At 37.4% G+C, this 18,626-nt stretch overlaps 1 protein-coding gene across 1 annotated transcript in view; it reads right to left on the minus strand.

Moving 5' to 3' along the window:
- The window catches only part of LOC139307909 (deubiquitinase DESI2-like), a 42,720-nt gene extending 40,249 nt beyond the window's left edge, over positions 1–2,471 (minus strand). The window contains exon 1 of the mRNA XM_070931264.1: positions 2,325–2,471. Within this exon, the coding sequence (XP_070787365.1) occupies positions 2,325–2,471 (147 nt within the window). The remainder of the gene's footprint in view (positions 1–2,324) is intronic.
- Between the last annotated feature and the right edge of the window lie 16,155 nt (positions 2,472–18,626).

An 18,626-nucleotide genomic window follows, 5' to 3' on the forward strand; every position in this document is an offset into this window, starting at 1 on the left:
AGAAGCCAATTGGATCAAATTTCCAGCAAGACGTTTAAGAACAATAGTCAATGGTCCCATTCTATCTTATGTACTACTGAAAGTAATAGGCTTTATATATAAAATAAAGAGATTATAATGCATTTTTTTCAGCAAACAATTGTTCCCAAAGTAGATGCAATTGGTAACCAGACTTACCTGCCATGCTACAAAAATAACTCCAAAAGGCTACCAATTAAGCTAAAAGGAAGCATTTTTAAGTTCCATCAATCAACACAAGAGATATTTAAGCTTGTGCAAAAATTTTCATATTAAAATCAGCAGGGAGGCATACATACAAAGCGAATAATTTTGGCTTGAGCATACCAGCCAAAATGTTCAATGTTCAATGAACAAATGTTCAAAATTTGTTATCACTGGAATAAGGCCATTGATTTGAGCACAGCGGTGAATGATCTTGAGCCAAAGCTTGTTCTCAGAACACACACATATGATGTCTCATGGATCATAGAAGGATAATCAGATTCTAGATAGATAGGTAGGTAGGTAGGTAGGTAAATAAAGAGATAGATAGATAGATAGATAGATAGATAGATAGATAGATAGATAGACAGATAGATTTATTTGCAGGATAAGAAGATTTCTACATTCAAAGATAGGATATGGGAAATGGGATAACAAAAATATATTTATCACAACGTTATAGAGATATTCATGTCTTTCACCTCAGTCTTCCTATGCAAGAAGACAAATAATGCTGGTAGCCAACATGGGGGACATGGACTTGCAACACATGTGTGCAACACATCTAGATGGAACCCAGTTGAGAATGGTTATTGAAGATATTAAATTCTGTTAACTTATATACAGTATTACAGATTTATTTCAATACCAAGTGAACATGATTACCATCACAAATATCTCTTAATATTCTCACATAGGCACTTCTTTGCTGACCAGTTCTCAGAAAAAGGTTGTAATGGTTCAGGTGGCAGACTGATTATAATCAAAGCATATATCCAACAACCAAAAAAAAAAAGGGGGGGGAAATGTGCTACTTATTTGCAAGCAATCCAAGACACAAGGTGTAATTTGCAACAGTTCTAGTTCAGTCTTATAATAAAGTAAGACCTTTATATTATTATCTTTCATTAAGGGACCAACACTTTCTTTTTCACATAATTTTTTAATCTTTCTCTTTCTTACATCTCACTTATTAATTATGAAATCAGCTTGAAAACAAAGTGAACTGAGATGCTTAAGATAACAGTGAGATCCTAAACACCAGAAACAAAATGATGTTTCAAATTACAACTTTGCATTAAGCAATACCAACAAATGGAGAATTACTGAATATTCCAGGGTTAGCTGATTCTTCCATTCAGGACTTTTCTCACTCAAATCCACTAAAACCTTTTACTATAATTCATATCTTGATTGAATAATAGAGCTTTTGTCTTCATAAATTTTTCAGAAGTGGAAATGAGCACTTTAGAAAAAGCCAGTAGCTGAATCTAAATTGACAATGAAATTGGTTATTATTTTGCACATCTGCTAATCCTTTGAGTTTTGGATGAAAAAAAAAAAAAACCCAGAAGAAACATCTTATTAGTCAAGAGAATTCAAGCTCCTTTGTGAAAGTATCTTTTATTAAGAATTTAATATTGATAATCCAGAGGAAGATATAAATTAAATTTATCAGTGTACTTAAGACTTTCCTGATTTTTTATTGATGTTACTGATCTCTATTATCCGAATAGCCTTTTTTCCCATTGACTCTAAACATATTGTCTCTACTTATTATCAGCATCACAAAGATCCAGTGTAGAAAAGCAATGAAAAGTGGTGTTAATCCAGACAACCTAAAGAGAATATATTCAGATACCAATAATGCTTTTAAAATAATAATACACAATTAACTGAATTTTGCTATAAAGCCATGATAAAAGACTTGCCAATTAAACCAGTTCTCATGGTGTTAAAGTTCATCTTAAAATATTTCCAAAATACATGAAAGAATTTCTTCAGTCACACTCCTGAGATCCTAATGTGGAATGCTAAGCAAGAGATTGCATGGTTATTTTGGAACAATCCTTACAGAACAGTACTGTATTTTTATAAAAAAAGATCAGGCTTTATAAGGATTTCTCTGATACATTACACTATTTCATTTCACTATCCCCCCCCCAAAAAAAAACACCTCCGAAGCTTCCTTCTTTAGTCCAGAGCACTTAATTGCCTAGAAAGTCAAGGGCATCCAGTTCAGGATATAAGCCATACAATTTATAGCCTTTCCTCTACCTGGGCTTCTAAAAGAAAGAATCTTTCCAATAGTAATTCTTAACTGCATCTTTAGTCTGATGAGATGGTCTCCCTTCAAAACACAGTACTTTCTGAAGAAACCCAGGTATGGGCAACAGTAGCTTCTCTGTCACCAATGGCTCTGGAGATTCAGCCCAGCCAAGTGCCGTGCATGCTGCTTGGCTCATCATAATAGATTCTCTTGCCCAATCATATCCCAGAATTGTCTCCCCTACCTCCCACCTTGAAATGAAGGCATCTGCTTGTTTCTTACTCACCATGTCATAAACATTCAAGATCACCGGTTCATTTGCCATTGTAGATTGCAGTGATGCTTGGATTGAAGCCCTTAAATCCCTGCCAGATGTGGCGATGCCCAAGGGGATGGGTTTTTTTCCCCCTTAGTTACACAGGAAAACCAATGCCCATGCTATTGAGGAAGTATCAACTATGGTGGGGAGATCCGGAGAGGGTTTTCCAAGCCTTTTGATGCCAAAGTTTCTTGGTAACGAGGCTCCTTTTAAAACTCTCAGCTGAATATTCAATATTTTTTTTAAAAAAAATCACTGCAGATGATTGATGGGCCAGTGTTTGTACAGCATGTTCCAAGCCAGTCCCTATCCTCCTGTCTCCTAATGGCAAATCATAACTAACCACCACCAAAAGATAGAGTGGTTTGCTTTAAAAACGAGTCCCTCTAAACCTTCCAGGAGGGGAGAAATGTGGAAAAGATTACAGGACAGGTGGATGAATGAATCCAAATTAGACATTTAGCTAAACTTGAAATACTTTAAATAAACATTAAAACATGGAGTAATTTGGGGGAAGGTGCACTGAGGGATGGGAAGGGGAGAGCTTAAAGCAAAAATCTGTACTCCGTTTCTAGGCTAAAATAAATCCAAACAGACATTTAGAGAAAATCTGAATTCCTATGTATATTCAGTCTCTAAAATCAGCAGAGGGGAAAAAAATAGAACCATCTACTCTGCTACCGTTTTGTTTTTCTTGTACCTCAATCCCCAAAATGTAGAAATAATAGAATCTATCCAGGTGCTGAAATTTACCTTTCAAAGCTTCAGTTCCTCCTTCAATCTAGGTGATTATTTGGGGGGGGATGGGGGGGAAGGCTTTGATACAAATTCCAGCTGAAAAATAAATCTGTAGGGAGGTAATTTTTCTTAAAAGAAAAGGAGAACACGCACTAAAGCAGTTCACTCAGTCTCTGAACCAAAACAGGGAGCCGAGAGGGAACTGTCCAGGGTACTGAAGCCTCTCCAGCCATCTATCCCACGGAACAGCACTCTTGGTAACCCTTTAGGAGAATCGCGTGCAAAGCGCTCTCCGGGTGCTGATGGCAAAACCGTAGCAAATCAGGAAATGCCGAGCACCAAGTCTTGGCTCTTCTTAGCACTTTGTACAGGAAGCTAAAAACCCCTTTTTCCACACCAGTTTCTCTCAACAGGAACATTGTCCAGAGACTGGAAAGAGCCGAAGAGTGCCACTCCATCTTTTTCTGAGAGAAGGCATCTCCAAAGGGAGAAGTTTAAACAACCAGCAAACGAATGAGAGCAGAAGGAACAGATATTACTTTTGATGGGGGTAGGAGTAGTTCTGGACTTTCTCTTATCCCGCTGCTGGTTAGGACTGTTGGGTCTAACAGTGCTGCAAATTCCTGCTGGAGTCTCATGAATCCCATTCGAATTAGACCTGGAGGCCAGAGTAAATTGTGAAATCCATTGCGGTAAATTTCTTCCTGTGTTTGCTCCTCCCTCCCCTCCAAAGCATAGTGAGATGTGCATTAAAGAGAAAGGAGGGGGAGCTTGGGAAGGGAGTGAGGAGGGGGGCTCTTCCTGCATCCAATGAGTTTCGGGGAGGGGAGAGAGCTGACCTTAAAACTGGAAAAGCGCAGATCCTGCTGTAATATCCAAGAAAGGGTGCTGGGATTACCTCATCGGAGTGGGAGGGGTAGCCGAGGCGTTTTGCCAGCTTGCAGCCAACCACATCTGAATGAAAATTGCAGAGAGCCTGTTACATCAGCATCGCCCAGCATTCCCCTCTCTTTCACAGGCAACAGCTGCTCGCTTTTCCCAGCTGTGGGTGGACCATTCAGCCGAAGAGAAAAATGTGTTAGCATCCACCAATCACATGACAAGGACCAGCACTCACTACAAATCAAGGGAAATAAAAAACAGACTAGCCTAGGGCAGCATATATTTGTTTTGGTGCAGGCAAAGAGGGAATTGACAGAGATTCATGTTTCAGTTTATTTGAAACGTAGTTAATGATTTTATGCACTCTCATTTACACATTTTCTATGTTATTTTGAATTAGAATAGATAATTAACACTTAATGTGTCCAGTACAGGACTGGATAATTAATCCAAATGCATACCCTATATATTTAAGCTACCAGAGCATGCTTCAAGGGCGTTCATATACAGGTGTTTATATGTGCAACAAACAAGCATTTGTAAGCTTCCTCCATGTCATCTGCTGAATTAAATTTTTAAAAGTAGCTCCACCTTCTTTGATAACTCAATAAGAAAACCTTCAGCAATTGTATTGGAGATAACTTGAATCCCAAACTGCTAACATTCTAGTTGAATGCAATTCTTCCCCCCCCCCCCGCCCCCGCCCCCCACACACACCTCCATCCATTAAGAAAGAATAATCTCCTTTTAGGGGTAAATTTGATTTCTATAAATCCATAAATTTGTTTTCTGTTTCTCATTCTTTTTACTAATATACTAGGTTTTGTTACCAGCTTTATGGTAAATGCATAAAAAGATTTCAGGATCACAGTTATATGTAAAATGGAAGATAAACTGAAAGATTTGGAAGACCTACATCCATCCTGTTCTCTTGATTTCACAAAGGAAGGAGTCAGCCACTCTTCTGAAGATCACCATATAAACTTAAGCTAAGCATTTTTTTTTTTTTTGGCATTTTCTAAGGACACCAACCATAATCTGGTACAATGCAGATAGGTTTTAAATGGGGAAAGAGTTTACATGTACTGGAAGTTTATTGAAGCAGATTTCATGGAGGAAATGAAGTGTGAAAAGCTAAAGAGAAAGTACTATATGACATTTCCCAGCAAATCTGAAGACTGGTAAGATCTATCTTTTCAGAGGATCTGGTATCAGAACAACAACATATTGTACTATCAGGGTACATCTAGAAATAAAAGACCTGACCACAGGTTCTATCAGCAAAATGAGTTCACTGTTGGAAGCAAATAATTATCATCCAGGTTTAGATTTTCATCCACAAACTAGGAAAAATAAGAAATGTGGTCGAACAAATAAAAACAAATTCTATTTGGAAGATTTAATGTAATGAGCCACCACAGTCTTTACCAAACCATTGATTACCAGTACAATTTTTACCCATTTTGAACCAGCATATGTTCTTTTCATCCAGCTGACCAATTTTTTAAAATTACACTGCAGGCCAAATGGAAGAAAACATAAAATGTTAGGTTTATATTCAAATGCTTATTGAAATTGTCAGAATTATTTTCACGGATTGGGTTGGGTTGGGTTGGGTTGGGTTGGGTTGGGTGTAGCAAAGGCCACAATGAAGGAATGCATCAGGCAGGAATAAAAAGAGGGCAACTGTTCAGATGTGCAAAACTATAATTTAAATCAGTGGGCAACCTGGCCTCCAAGAGCAGCATGCCATATTTCTAGAAGTTTATAAGGAGGCCACTCAGCTTTAACTGCCAGGTTTATGATCAATTTGTTATAATCCTCATATTTGAATCTCTGTGCTAATTTCACTCGCATAAATATTGAAAATTATTACAATTTACAATGTAACATTATTATCACTGTGTTTTGAGAATTTTTAGATACTTCATCTTCCTTATCACTTCAGCACTCATTAAGCTTTTTGCAAGCCATAAAATGAAAGAATTTATCTTAAGTGTTATTAATAACTACAGATCTATATATTTGATTGTTGTGCTTGCTGTCCAAAGGCCATCATAGAGATTTGATTTGAACCACTCCTGTTATGAGTATCCTCTTTTTAAAAAAAATGATATCAAAGTATCAAAATTTCAAGGGCTTCAGTTGAAAATTATTTGTCTTAAAGGTGGCTTTTCTTAACTTAGCTCACTTTAGAAAAGAAATTTCTTCCCTCCACCTAAATTTGCTCACATTTGGTTACCAAATTTTACAGATGCAGATTAAAGCAACAGAAGATTTAAGATTATTTCCATCCATTTAGATTAGCTTCAGACACAGCCTTAAGTGCTGTTATAATGTTACTTCTATTGTGTTAATCTTTCCAAAATACTGTAAATTACCTTGTGAAAAATTGATTCAAAATGCAGCATATAAAGAATTGGTATTATGCAGCTACTGTTAACTAATAAACGATGAATAGTTGTGTTTGGTTCCTTCCAAAGATAATAATAGAAGCTCACTGTTCTTTTTCATCTTTGAATTAAAGTTTATGTCCTGAAAGAAATTCCCGTCTATCGGAGCAAATGAGTAAATGAATACAAATGAATGTATTGTTGATGAACTGGAACTATCAGATGCATGCGAGATGAATCAAATGGATGCACTTTATGTAAGTAGCTGATGAAAATTTAGTTAAAACTAAATCTAATTATATGATCAACATAGTCTAACCTCAACCAGAGGATTTTTAATATTGTAGGAAGTTAGCACCCACCCCTTTCCTAGAGGAATGAAATATTTTGGGAAATATTAAAAAGGCAGAATATTATGTTTCCCTGGATGAGAAATGGAGAAGCATGTTTTAAAGATGAAGCAGCTCCCATCTTCCTGCCCCCACTCTTTGTCAATGGGCCAGAGGCAGAAACTCAATCTTTGTCAATGGACCATCATCTGCAACACAATAGGACCCATCTAGCAACAGAAACTCACCACATGGCACCTGGGAAGATTACATCAGCCAGCAAGGCTAGCTAAGACCCCCACCCCCTGGGAGTCTGACAACCAATCAGGATATTCTTTCTGGGCCCCAGGAAGTTCAAAGCCAGAGAGGGCATAAAACCCGGGGACTCACTGCATCTCACCCCCTCTTCTGTTCAGGAACTCAAACCATGTGATCCTGTCCACCATTAAAACATCTTTTCAAGCAGTCTCCATGTTTCCAGTGTCTTTTTCCCCACTTGGAGCTGAACCCAGAAGGATATTTCTTCCTACAATATGATGTTGTACAACCTAAGTCCAGGTTTGTCAAAAGTTTTTTTTCCTTTCCTTATTAAATTCTGACTTCAGGCAAAACTTTTATTAAAAGAGGCAGCCCAGTTCTCTGTTATTAGTTTCCAATGTCCACTTTGCTTAAATTAAATTCAATCAGTTTTAATCAGGAACGAAGAGTGTATTTGGCTCATGACATTAATGTTATGTCTTTGCTACTCTAATTGTTAACCATTTTTGAAAGAAAGGGAATATTATTCCCCAGCACACATTCTTCATCCAATTTTAAATACTCCCCTAAACTATTGAGGTTTGCATCTACCTAGAAACTCTCAGGCTTAGTCACTTTGCACCTTGCAACTGGATACAGATTTCAAAATGAGAAAAGTATGGCAAAGCAAATATTCATGCATTTATTTCTATATTTAAAGCATTCTTGACCACGTTAGGTCACAATTCTTGCCGTGTGATTTCTGAACAGAAAACTGAAGGAGAAAATGAAAAAAACCCTACCAATTTAGGAGCAGAAATACATTCCCTTCTACTCATTGCCATGCATGTTCTAGAATAGGGTTTTCAGACTTGTGTCATCATGATGTCATCACGTGACATATCTCGACTTTTTTCCCCTTTGCTAAACTGGGCATGGGCATGGCCAGTGTGTGATGCATCTGGCCCACAGGCTGTGAGTTTAACACTCTTAGTCTAGAAAGTTTCTTAGTCATCCAGGTAGAATTGTCTGGAAGGTGAGTCATGGCAACTGGACTTCTTTTCTTTTTGGTTTGAAATGTTTTGCTGCTTATCCAAGTAGTTTCTTCAGTCTGAGTTAGCATTAACAGAAAAACCTGATCATTCCTTTCACAGCCAGGGTATCAAAGAAGCTAAAATGGATATTTGGAAAACATCACATTGTTGTATTCTTCAAACCCACCAACACACTGAGACAGAAGTTTGTCCACCCTAAAGATCAGACACTAAAATATAAGAAGAGTAAGGCAGTGTATGCAGTTCAGTGCAGTGAAGAGTGCAGTACACTGAAGAGTGTTCCAGAGCTCTACACTGGAGAAACCAAGCAGCCTTTATACAAGAGAATGGCCCAGCACAAGAGAAGCAACACTACAGGACCAGAATAAGCAGCATACCTTTATTTTAAAAGAAAAAGGTCACGCTTTTGAGGACAATAATATTCATATTTGGGACATGGAAGATACCATATTTTTCGGACTATAAGATGCACCAGTGTATAAAATGCACCAAGATTTCAAAGAGGAAAAGAAGAAGAAAAAAAGTTTTTGCCCTCCCCAGCCCCCAGGAGCACTCTTCAGGCCTCCCAAACCCTCTGCGCCTGTTTTTCAGCAAAAACGGGATGTGCAGGGCGGGGTTTTGGGAGGCCAAAAATGGCTGTATTCGATGTATAAGATGCACCAACATTTCCATCCTCTTTTGGATGGGGGGAAGTGTGTCTTATACTCTGAAAAGTACAGTAGATGGTTTGAGAGAGGAGTGAAGGAATCCATTTATGCCAAAGTGAAAAATCCTTCCCTCAATAGAGATGGCAGCCTCAGAATCTCATTTGTTATACTTCTCTTTCATCAGTTCCCAGGAAGATTAAAACCACTTCACAGATTCACCAGGGAGGCCACACATAGAATAAAGGATTTAGGAGTTGGGACATTTACATTGCAACAACACTTTACCTGCTCACCTAACTAGCCTGCCAGATTAAGTGAGAAATGAAAGCTCCCTGGAAGACATATAGCCCACCCTTAACCAACTTGCTCAGACTGAAGCAGCTACTTGAATAAATAGCAAAACATTTTGAACTAAAAGAAACTCAACTTCTAGACAAAGCTGAAGAAAGCTTATTAGCACAGTTGTGATTTCACTTAGTGACTGCTCCACTTAAGGACTGGGTTGTGGTTGCTAAATGAAGATTAACTGTATTACACTATTAATACTATTCAAATAGTCCAGTCTCATCTACATGAAGGAATGTGGTTATATATGAGTCTAATTTAATTACAGTTAGTCCTTAACTTATGTTCTTGACTTACCACTCATTGGAGCAAGGGAATTACATTCTATGGGCCACTTTTTGGGGCTTTAGCTATCTTGTTAAACAGGAAGTAGGACCTGGAGGCAGCACAAACAAATCTGAACTTTATCCCTATTTCCTTATAGTGAGATTTATGGTAACAATAAAATTGTCCTAATAATATTAAATGTTTGTATGGCTCCAGAAGTTCTAAGTCTCAAAATAAAGACCATTGGGCTAAACATGATATACAATTAATATTCTAGAGGAACATTTCCCACCAATTCCCATAGTGGAGGATTTTAATGAAAGAATAGGAGGTGATAAGCAGAATAGTTGAAACTTAACATTGATGGCCTTTTCCTTATACCTTGAAGGATTCTAAAAGTAATCTTGCAAGGCTGAAATCTTTAAAGTTTACTTTAAAAGTAGATTTTTAAAAAAATTCTGAATGACTCTTGCCCCAAGATTCGCCCAGTAATTTTACATACTTATCAACAAATGGGACAATAATTGACTATGTCTGTGTGCCCCTTTTGCTAAAATAGGAAGGTTATTATGAGGCCGTAGTGATCCCCAATCGATCACATTCTGATATATTGGCTTTGAAGATAGTGGAATGTTGAAAATAAATAATGACCACATACTTGCATTAAAAGTTTCAGGCCAAAAATGAATTAAATGGTCTATTAATTTAACTGATAGTATTGGTGCAATACTTCATCTGGCAGATACTCAGTTTAAATTGATTAATGTTGATCCAACTTCTCCAATGAATTTCTCCACCTGTCCTTGCATCAGTTGGCCTATGTTTTTATCCAATCATGTGCATTCCTTTAGTTTATGCTCAGAATTTCTTTTATATTCAAATAATGCAAACAATAATCTATTATTTAAAAACAGGATACTGGATGTCTTTGACACCCATCCCCAAAAATTGTTTAAATGACCAGAAAATAAAATTCCCCTGGAATACACTTAATAAAAAACTAAAAACTGAGTGTGAACATTATCTCAAATGGGTTGCAGTGCCATCCCTCCAAGAGGCACTTACAAAACTATGATGTCAGCACTCCAAACTACATTCCTTCCAGTGCTGACGTAAGGAGGAGAAGAGGATGCAGCTGGCAAGAAGACGCTTGACTTTTCACCTACTTATTTTCCCTGAAGATAATATCCCCTAGGAGATGGGATGGGAGGGGGGACATTCCTGGGAGCTGAAGTAGTAGATATGGGAAGAGTGATTTGGAAGATGGCCAATGAGACGCAGAGAATTGGGGAACAGAAAGGGAAGGTTTGGGGTCAGGAAGTCAGTGTTGGCTACGACGTAGTCTGGAACAGATTGTCGTGCTTAATAAATGAAAGATTTCATCAAAGACTATTTGTTTGGAAATGTAATTTATTTGAGATGACACCGAAACCTGACATATAGTTCAGTAAATGGCATCAGGAACTAGAGAGGGCCAATTTCTCAATATCCCATCTAATATGTGCCTCTCCCCTTGCTCCAAGGAAATTATAGAAGATTTTATCTATTATTTATTGTACTGTCCTATTTCTACTTTAGAACATGGAAAGTTTCTGGAACCCCTCTTGATAAGAAGGGTTTTTGGCCTGATTCATATAAAATTGAATATCCAATTAATTTAGACAAGGAGACAATGCCATGGAAATTAGCAAGATTTATTTATTTATTTATTTATTTATTTATTTATTTATTTATTTATTTATTTAATTTTTATACCGCCCTTCAGCCAAAAGACTCAGGACGGTGAACAGTCAAATAACATACATATAAAAATGTGAAATAAAAACAATTTAAAATAATTAAACCAATTTGGCTCATCAGTTAAGATCTTCAGCGTAAAATTTAGACAATTAGTAAAATTTATGCCAGCCCGGCTTGGTGAAACAGAAAGGTCTTAAGTGCACGACGGAAAGTACAGAGATCTGGGATCATTCGTAACCCTGGGGGTATCCTGTTCCAAAGGGTAGGAACAGGATACATAGCAGCCTTTACATAGGCTGCTGCTAAAAAAAATAATATTTTGTCAAAAGTTTCTATTGTTTAATATTTAACTTGCTGTAATGACACTGTTTTAATGTTTTTATGGATTTTTGTACATTTTAATGCATTTTATGAATGTTTGATCATTTTTATGCAGGTTTAATCTTATCGGTTATAAGCAGTGTCAACACAATACATACATTGATAGCTACTCCAATATTCATGCTCTGATGTGGTGTATGCCATAATCTGCCAGCAATGCCCTATTACATCTTTAATGTTATCAAATCTCTGTAGAAGATAAGATAAGATAAGATATAATCTGACATCAGAAATGCCAAAACTCAGTAAGGAAATGCTTCAGTTCTGCAGGACAGTCTGTCACTACCTCAAAGTAACAAGAAATTAGAAATACTAATTTTAGTATGAAACAGTAGTGTTAAAATTCATTAGAAGATTGAACATCATTTCTCACCCTCACATATTTTTTTTAAAAAAACACACACATACCAGGGTTTCATTTCACTACATGTATTAATTAACTCCTCAGTGCAAGAACACTTTCTTAATTTCAGCAAAGTCACAATAGAACTACAAAATGTAAGGGTTGGCAGGAAACTTTGAAACCATCTAGATTCCAGCTCTTGCCTGAGTTTAAACTCCCTTTTTACGACCCTGTAATCCCTTATTTTGGGATAGAGTCAGGGTGACTGGATGAGCAGTTACTTGCCGGATGCCCTTCCTGATGCCACGTGGAGTTCACAGCAGATATTTTTTTCCTTTGCACCCTAGGAGAGAAACATCTGCTGCTACCTAGGATTGAATTCTCAACCTTCCGAGTGGGAGGCTAGTGTCTTTACCACTAGGCCACCATGACGCTTCTCTCTTGCCCAGGTAAACTGCACAAAATCATATAGTAGGTCCAGAAGTGATTCTGGAGAGATGCAAAGACTACCTGTGAAAAAGTCCTAAAACACCATGTGAGAAATCAGCTAAATGGATCTCTGAATTCAAAACTTTAACTAAGAGTGAGAATAGTGACGAAAAACTCAGAAAGATAACAAGTTTTCCTTCAGAGATCTAGACAGTGCTTAAAACTCAAGAAAGGTGTCACAGGAAGTTGGTAAATTCAAAAATAAAATAGAATGTTCTATGTGAAACAAAGATTAGTTGTCCACTATGAATAAGTGAACAGTATGTTTTGCATGCAGAAGTTCATATATAGGTAAGGGGAAGGCTATCTATTTATCCTGATATTATCCATGCAAAAATTGACCAAGAACCAAATATTCAGGCGAATCAATGACCTTTAAGAGAATATTGACATTTTCAGATAAACATATACTGAAAATTGAATAAAATCAATTTTAATGGGGTCTCAGTGACAGAAAATCAAATTTAAGAAGTCATTTAAGCAATAACTCACAACTGCTTTAAAGCAGTGCCAAGTTCGATACATTTTAGAAATCAGCCTGGTCCTATAAAAGTTGCTGAAAGCATTTCGATTTTTTTCCCCCATCAAAATGCCTATGACAGTCTTTCCTTAGTAGAGCCATGACAGATGAGGCATCCTGCCCTGTCGAAGAAAACATTGCCACGTAAAAGAAGTTTAAATCCTCTTCATTTGGATATCTGCCAAGTCTTGGATCTTTTTGTATGGCAGCATTTCTTAACCTTGAAAACTTTAAGATGAGTGGACTTCAATTCCCGGCATTCTCCAGTCTGCACATACTGACTGGGGAATGCTGGGAGTTGAAGTCCACTTATCTTAAAGTTGCCATGGTTGAGAACCACTGTCATAAGGCATATGTTCCTCTTCCTTGATCTTTCCTTCAAGCTGGCATGAAGCCCTTCGAGTCATTATTATAATTATTTGCAAGGTATTTCCCAGGGAGGCTTATCAGCATAAGCATTTGTGGAGCACTGCTGATACTTCAGAATCACCTTCAACTTGGCTGAATTCAGACCCTAGAAACTATGAAAACAAATCTGTTTCAAAGGCCTATGATGACACATGGAGCCTAGAAAATTTTCATTCATTCATTCATTCATTCATTCATTCATTCATTCATTCAATTTCTAAGATCATCCATTCACAAAACAACTCTGGGCAGCTTACATGAGGATTAAAAAACATCAAAATAGTTTTAATTATTAAAAATAATTAGAAAAATTTTAGAATGTGCAGAGATGGACAAATTAACAAAATAACTCAAGGAGAAAGAGAATACAGACTATTACAAAGTGTGGTGTAGATGGTATGAATGGTTGGAGAATAGGAAAAATGAGAAAGAGGAATAAAGGAGAGAGGGGGGAAATGTTGAAGATCAAGGTACAATGTAAATAAAGAAAGATGGAAAATAATTGTTGAATAAGACAAAATTAAAATATGTGTAAATAGATGTAAATAGCAAGAAAGAATCACTTCGAAATAGCTGTAGGAAAAAGTGATATGTATATAAATGTTGTGTGTTTGTGTCTTGTTTTAATGTATTCAAAATAAAAAGCTTAAAAAAAATCCCATCAAAATAGAAAACTAGAAAATCAAAACAGCAAAGCAAGCTTGCTGGGGAAAGAGAATTCTTGTACAATATTCTAGGTATGCCCATTGCCACAACCAGGTGCCTCTGGGGTGCATGTATTACAGTCTTTGGATGTATTTTATAATAATGTAATCTGGGTTTTTTGTAACCATCAATGTTTTATTTCCTATCTTGCGTGATTGTAAAACACTGTGGATTTGTGGTGAGTAATAAATCTAATATTCCAACGGGACATATTTTTAACACTTAAGTTAGACTCATATCCCTTCCACATAATCTAGAAAGTGTGAAAAGTTTCAGGCTTTGGAATATATGCCTATCTGCATGGGTATATACAGGTAGTCCTCGACTTAGGGCCACAATTGAGCCCAACATTTATGTTGCTAAGCAAGACAGTTGTTAAGTGAATTTTGTCAGATTTTATAACCTTTGTTGGCCCAGTTGTTAAGTGAATCAAGTTAGTAATATGGTTAAGTTAGTAACACTGTTAAGTTAGTAACACAGTTTTTATTTTTATTTTTGATTTTGATTTTGATTTATATGCCGCCCTTCTCCGGAGACTCAGAGCGGCTTACAATGCGTTAAGCAATAGCCTTCATACTTTTGTATATTTTATACAAAGTCAGCTTATTGCCCCCACAAACTGGGTCCTCATTTTACCTTCCTTAGAAAGGATGGAAGGCTGAGTCAACCTTGAGCCTGGTGAGAATTGAACTCGCAGTAATTGCAGGCAGCTGGAAGCTAAATACTACCTTTGAACAGTAGCATTAGTCTGCTGCGCCACTCAGCTCAGTTGTTAAGTGAATCTGGCTTTCACATTGACTTTGCTTGTCAGAAGGTTGCAAAAGGTGATCACATGACCCTGGGACCATCATGAATATGCGTCAGTTGCCAAGCATCTGAAATTTGATCATATGACCGTGTGAATATTGCAATGGTCATGTGAAAAATGGTCATAAGTCACTTTTTTCAGTGCCATTTGAACAGTCACTAAATAAACTGTTATAAGTCAAGGACTACCTGTATTGGGTGCTTGTGTAAGAAAGCAGAAACATAGGAGAACTTTCTCAGGTAGTCAGAGGAGAAGCAGATGGCAATATTTGTAGACAAGTTGAAGCTGTACAAAGTCACTAACACATAAACTCCAGCCATGTATTCCTGTAAATTCCATGCCATTTATTCCCTAGTAAATGTTAGTTGTTGCCACCAAGGAAAGCCAAGACTGAGGCGGCCTTAGTTTTGTCAGGAGTTGGTCTACAACTAATGATGACATACTATTAGTGGATGTTGTGGTACACCTCTTTAAGTGAATAATAATGAAGCCTGCAATTAAAGCATGCAGCTGGAACTGAGAAGAACTGATTGGATTTGAATGGGAAAGCAGAATTTCCCCTTGAGTGCGCCTTGTGTTTAAACCAGCTGAAGCATCTCTAACATGGAGGAGCACAAAGGAAGAAAGTGTGACTGATCTTCCATGGTCTTAATAAGCTCCATCACTATTGCCCGGTCTGGTAAGTGGCTAGCATACAATCACATGGGAAATATGATGGCATTCTGGAATTTAAATATGGCAAGGCAGCCTTTGCCCAAAAGGAAAACAATCCTTTAAATGTCATTGGTTCCAGAGAGTGACAGTCTTAAATAATAAGGTCAGAGCAGATCTTTCCATCAAGAGAAACATTGCACGGGCATTTCATTTTCTTGGCACAATATGAAAATGGTTTGTCCTTACCTTCTCTTTTGATGTTTTTCATTGTTCTAATTTAGCTCACCACCCTGGCATTTCCTGATCATCTCCCATCCAACTACTAATTGGGTCTGGCATTCTTGATCTTTTCCAGATCAGCCTAAGTACACTACGTGTTCTCAGCTGCAGAAATAGCTCCATCAAACTTAAGGCTGCCTCTTTACTTGAGCTTGATACATAATGACTTCATAAAATGCATCTTTATATTATTTTTTTCTTCTAGGTTGTCCACATTAATTAATGGTGCATCAGGGCTGTTGAGGAATTAGCAGAGCAACCCTAGAGTAGCAAGGGTGTGCACATGAAAGCGGCTGAGAGCAGTTGCAAATAATCACAGTCAACACAGAGATACACTGAGTTGTGTTTACTTTTAGGAAAAAAGTAATAAGGCACAGTCCAATAAACAGTCCAGGTCATACACAGATAAAGCAATCGATAGTAATACAATAGTCCAGGGATATTCCAATAACAAAGTCTTCTTTGTCAGGGCATTTATTAATCCCATGTTTGGCTCTGGGACTAATTACCCTGGTTTAGAGTAGATGAATCGAGGCTTATCCTTGTTTGCAATATTCTGAAAAGAAACGCGAGGAAAAGGTTTCTAATAAAACTCATTTATTTGTTATAAAGAAAATAAAACACCTCACTAACTAAGAAAAGTTAATTGTTACATTTTTGAAAGTAATTCTTGCCGGCTATGTCAGCCGGACCTTTCTGGAAAGAGAACAAAGGAAAGAGTGTGTGAAGAGCAAGTGAAGGAATGTGGGTGGATACGGAAACACGTAGCTTACTGATAAGAAGTTGGCAAAGCTACGGAGAGTCTGACAGTCCAGAAATAATGAGCTCAGCTGGTAAATAAAATAACGCAGTGACATTCCCCTTCTTTGCCAGTTGAGCGAATATCAGTTCATCATCAAATAAGGCACATCTTCTCACGCAGATACTCGTGTTGAGCTGCTGGAAGTGGTTTGTTGAGCATATCAGCAATTTGATCATGTGTAGATACATATTGCATTTTGACAAAACCTTTTTTCACTAAATGTTTTATGTTTTGATAACGGATGTCAATGTGTCTGGACCTAGAACCTGTAAAATGAGATTCAGAAATATAAACCACCGATTCATTGTCTTCCATCACGGTGATCGGTCGGATCGGGTGTGTCCAGATATCTGTGACTAAAGCATCAAACCAAGTTAGAGAATTACATGCATCTGAAACACAAGCATATTCAGCTTCAGTAGATGAACAAGAAACAAAATTCTGTTTACGTACTTGCCAATAAACAGGACATCCATTTAAGAACATCATATAACCTGAAGTACTTTTGCGTGATTTCTTATCACTTGCCCAATCAGAATCTGCATAACAACATAATTCTGCATAATCAGTATGTGTTGGTTCTAACAATAATTTCATGTGTTTAGTGTATTTTAGGTATCTCAATAATTTCTTAATACATGTCCAATGAAACTGTTTTGCCTTACCTACGTGTCGAGATAAGAGATTAACACTAAGTGCAATGTCGGGTCTGGTCCAACTACTAATGTATAACAGTGACCCAATGACTGAACGATAAAGTGTTTGATCCTCGAACTCAGGACTTTCTTCTTGTGTCAAGTTGTGAAAATCTGTTTGCATGGGTGTCTTTGTTGTGTTAGCATCTTTCATGTTGCAATGATGCAAAACTTGTTCAATTTTATCTTCTTGTGAAAGACTAAACCCCTTCTGTGTCTTTTCAATCTGAACACCTAAATAAGTGCTAATGTGACCTAATGATTTCAATGTGAAGTATCTCTGCAAAGCTTTGGCAAAAATTTCACTCATTTGCTTATTTGGACCAATATAAACAATATCATCAACATAAACAAGAACTATCTCATATGCATTGTTAGATCTTTTTGTGAACACGCACTCATCAGTTTCGGACTTAATAAAGCCCATTGAATTTAGTTTGTCAGTAAGACATAAGTACCACATTAAACCAGATTGTTTCAGACCATAAAGACTTTTGTTTAGGAACCAGGTATCCCCTTCTTGCTGTCGGAATCCTGGAGGACTTCTCACGTAGATCTCTTCATCTAGGTCTGCATGTAGATAAGCCGTGTCAACATCAAACTGGAAAACTTCTAAACCAAGGATAGTTGCAGTTGCTAAAGCAATTTTTACACTCTCAGTTCTGACTGTCGGTGAGTAGGTATTTGTGTAGTCCTCAGGATAACGTTGAGCGAAACCCTGAGCTACAAGTCTGGCCTTGTACAGTGATTCACCATTTGGTTTCTTTTTGATTCTGTAGACCCATCGAGTGCCAATGACCTTTTTGTTTGCTGGAGGTTTTGCAGGTGTAAATACTTTAAGTTTCTTTAGACTGTCCATTTCAACCTGCATTGCTTCATACCATTTGTCTTGCTCTGAATCAGGGAGCTACTTGATTTGCGTGAAATTATCAGGTGGAAGTGTGACATTGCAAATCAAAGGCAAGGGTGCTTTTGTCAGTTGCCAAGAATATCGTTGTGGAGGGATCCCTTTTGTGGCCCTCTTGGAACGTCTCGGAACAACTGTCCAGTCTTCTTCTTCTTCGTCCTCATCCTCACTTTCGTCGCTAGCATCAGCATCCGCGGCTTGCGAAAACGGAACATCGGGTTGAGAAGAATCAGTGGAATCTTGATCATCAATCTGCGTAGCATCAGCAGTATCATCTCTAGGAAAATAAACTCCAGGATCATTGGAATGAATCCTGGACCAGTCAATATCTTCTTCAAAATTAGCAGATTGGGAAATCACAATTACATGTTTAGAGTCAATAAATTTGCTCCACTTTGAATTATCATCAAT

The sequence above is a fragment of the Pituophis catenifer genome, unplaced genomic scaffold (assembly GCF_029215685.1).
Source record: "Pituophis catenifer annectens isolate HBS135680 unplaced genomic scaffold, rPitCat1.0.hap2 SCAF_1, whole genome shotgun sequence".
NCBI classification, from domain to species: domain Eukaryota; kingdom Metazoa; phylum Chordata; class Lepidosauria; order Squamata; family Colubridae; genus Pituophis; species Pituophis catenifer.